General features: G+C 34.5%; 1 protein-coding gene across 1 annotated transcript; it reads right to left on the reverse strand.

Annotated features, from left to right (window-relative positions):
• Positions 1-1,133: 1,133 nt before the first annotated feature.
• Positions 1,134-3,512, reverse strand: LOC140321098 (clathrin coat assembly protein AP180-like). Its single transcript, XM_072397974.1, has 3 exons — positions 3,376-3,512; positions 2,412-2,487; positions 1,134-1,255 (listed from the first exon to the last, which is right to left on the reverse strand). The coding sequence occupies exons 1-3, from the start codon at positions 3,472-3,474 to the stop codon at positions 1,149-1,151; spliced, it is 282 nt and encodes a 93-aa protein (XP_072254075.1). The 5' UTR covers positions 3,475-3,512; the 3' UTR covers positions 1,134-1,148.

The following is a 3,512-nucleotide window of genomic DNA, read 5'->3' on the forward strand; positions in this document are numbered from 1 at the left end:
AAGCAGGGAAGACAGGGAGTTAAGGGGTAAACTAAAAAGTGCAGGAAAGAGTATGGTGTGATGGAAGGTATTGGCCTTGAGAGGGGTTAAAGGTTAGACTATATAAAGGGGGCCATACTGGGAAACATAGAAACAAAGGGGTGGAACCCATCAGGATATGGGTGTCCCGTTAAGGACACTTAGTTGTTATAGGGGCTAGTTGAGGGATGTGGATACCCGCTAATTGTCCCAGAGGCGTCGTTTTAGTCGCTGGGGGCCTGGTTGGTGAGCAGAAGTATCTTGGTTAAAAAGGGGTCTGGATGGGGGGGAACTTTCATGGACCAAACAGGGTTGTATACTGTTCTGGTATACTTGATTTTGTTAATAAAGTGTTTATTGTTACGGGTTGTTTTAAGTGTTAAATTAAAACTATGTTATTTGTTAATAAAAGGGGCTGCTATGGCCAATTTATTCCAATTAAATATGTGTGTCTTATTTAAGTTTGGGGGGTATGTTTAAAGAAGGAGGGGTGGAATAAGTTGGAGAGATGAGCAGTTCCTGGGTTCCTTCAGCTCTTCCCTAGTCAAGTCAGATACTAAAGGTCCTGCCAGATAGTCATTCTTGTTTTAATATTTGCTAAGGGAGTTTATGTGAATATTGAAGAAGAGCTCAAATATACAAAATATTTTTATAATTTGTTTTAAAGCATTTTTTCTTTCATAGTGATAAGCCAGTATCTAGAATTTGGTATGTCAAAGGTTATGGCTATTCATAGAACTTTCTTTCACTGAACCTTCAATTCCTCTGTCACCTGTGACGAAACAAGAATGCATACTTCTCATACATTCTTCTTTTAAAAGATTACCAGGCTGTGCAATGGGCTTTAATTAAGTGTAATAATAGTGTAAGAGAAGTGACAGAGCCAGAATATAGCAACTAGGATAAGGCTAAGGCTGCAGGTAATATTAACCTATAGCTTGCTGATATACCATATCACCATATGCTGGGATTGTTATAAAAAAAAATATATAATATTTATTATATACACACACACATACACACATACAAACACTAATGAGCATTTTAAATTGATTGTAAACAATTCCCCTTAAACATAATTATCGTACAGATTTTAGCATGTGACGGTTCCGAGAAACAAGGAAATAATCCTACCCCTTCTTCACTCTGGCGAAGTCAAATGCCATCTGTCTGTAGGAGAAGGCTTTTTCATTGAGATATCTACTGTAGCGCCTAATGAATGTTGACATGTCATAACCTAGGGAAATAAACAAAATGACTGATAATGTATTGAAGTATGCACAACTCATCTATGTGGAATATAACAAAACACAAACTAATAACAATCAGGAGGTTGCTATAGAATGGAAGAGGAAAAGAGAAAGAAAAAAAGTAGCATTTCTGTAAATGAAAGGTAGACTGCTGCCATCAGCCAGCCAAGTCAATGGGCAACATTCCTCTAAATGGTACAAATTCATTTATTTACAAAATCGACTCAAATACCTTCCTAGCTGCAGCATGGGGAACACATTATAACCAGTTAAACACATCATTAAAAACTTAGAAAATAATTCCTTAAAGCTGTAAATGTTTAGATACAAGTTCCAATTTTTAATACAAAAATAAACTAGTACAGTAAAAACAATTTTAGGAGAAATGTCTATATAACTTTATGGTATATTTTATACATGCTAACAGATGATTGTGCAAGGTTTCTAGCAAAAGCCTTCAAAAGCATTTATTTTTAAACTGTCATGCCAATCTGTAGCCAACAGTATTTTTAGAAGAAAAAAGTCATATGATCTTTTTCAAATCTTTTCATCCTGACTTTTTAATATAAAATGCCACAAAAACTGCATTTTTTTTAATTTTAATTGGATGCATATAGTAAATTAAGTACACTCAAATAGAAAAAAAATTAATAAAACATGAGTCTAGTCAGATTTAAATTCCTAAATCCGTATAAAAGTAAAAGCACAAATAAAATGCTTCTATCATATGGAATTAAACTTTTTGCACACACACAATATATATATATATATATATATATATATATATATATATATATATGACTTGTGTGCTGCTAAATCTGCGATAGATTAGAATCCCTGAACTAAATGCCAGCTATGAGCCTGCCAGAGGTCTCAATGATAAAAACATCCTCTTTAGATGTGGAGATAAAATACCATCCAGTAATGTTACCCTTTATCCGCAAGCTGAATATAGCTGCAGAAAAATTATATTTCTGAGAAGTAGAACATTGTCCACCCAGACTTTTTTTCCCTGGGAAAAGCCTGCTGTGCAGAATTCCATAACAGGTTGCAAAGTAAAATAGTTATATTTCCTGCATGGATGAACACAATAATAAACCAGTTACCATATTTAGGACCGGAAAAAAGACTACACATTCTTACCGTGTGATCCACTTTTGTCCAAAAAGTTGCTTAGATTGAATAGTGTGTTTCGAGATGCCAGATACTGGATGAATCTCTATGACATAAATGAAAACACTTCATATTATTCAAATGCTTCAATCAAGCACACAAAGTGAAAAAAAAATAAAAAACTTATGGTAGGTGTGTCTACAAGTAAAGTCTGTCAAATTCAGCCAAAAGCAAAAATAAATAGAAAGAATGAACTAAATAGAAACCCTTCATAATCAGAAATCTTAACTTACAGCTGGTCCAGTGGAAGGCATAAAAAAACAATATTAAGCATCTCCAAAAAGAAATGGATCAACAAACTCTGGTGTCATTACTTAGCAATAATAACAATAGTCATTTAAACTGTAATTCACCTGCTTCAGAGACAAAATTCTGTCTGCCTCAATCTATCATCAACTGCAACCTTCCAACTTTTTTTATTACTATTTTATTTATTACTCCTGAGGAACAATTAAATACATTTTCAGGTCTTCAAGAACCATAAACTAAATCTATTGGGGCCTCAAACAAGAATCTGACACGTCTACAGTGGTCGGCCAATGTCATTTAGGATCTGTCCTGGCAGATCCATGCATGACCGAGAGAGGATGAGCACCTTTCCGTAATGGAGAAGACAGTGGGGTGCCGGTCTCATTTTCCGTCCTCCCTTCTTCATAGAACAGAACAGCACTGTGTAAAAAGTCCATGTGTATACATGAGGCTACTGGCTTATCAGAATTTGGACCTTCCAGATACATGTATTAAAAAAATAAAACAAAACAAAAGAATAAAAACACACACAACTAAATACCCATTCGATCTAATGTTACCTTATAGAGTATATTTGTTGAAAATAATATATATTTGGTGTGCCATTCCAATAAAAATGTAATTATAGGCACTGTATCTTAACAAGTACATTTCCCTAATCAAAGCAGTATGCCAAGAAACTTACCTCATTTCCATGGACCATTAAATGATGAGTTGTGACTAAGGCTTTAAACACAACTACCCAACTGCTATTTGTTGCTCGTTCAAACAATGTATCTGCCATCTGAGGAATATTCACATTTGTCTCATTAGTAGCTTGTA

This window comes from Pyxicephalus adspersus, unplaced genomic scaffold (genome assembly GCF_032062135.1).
Source record: "Pyxicephalus adspersus unplaced genomic scaffold, UCB_Pads_2.0 Sca701, whole genome shotgun sequence".
Classification (NCBI taxonomy): Eukaryota; Metazoa; Chordata; class Amphibia; order Anura; family Pyxicephalidae; genus Pyxicephalus; species Pyxicephalus adspersus.

Coding starts and splice junctions, on each gene's coding strand:
- LOC140321098 (XM_072397974.1), bottom strand. CDS start 3,474: ATGGCAGATACATTGTTTGAACGAGCAACAAATAGCAGTTGGGTAGTT. Junction 2,488..3,375: donor TAATGGTCCATGGAAATGAG/GTAAGTTTCTTG, acceptor TTTATGTCATAG/AGATTCATCCAGTATCTGGC. Junction 1,256..2,411: donor GGACAAAAGTGGATCACACG/GTAAGAATGTGT, acceptor TTATTTCCCTAG/GTTATGACATGTCAACATTC.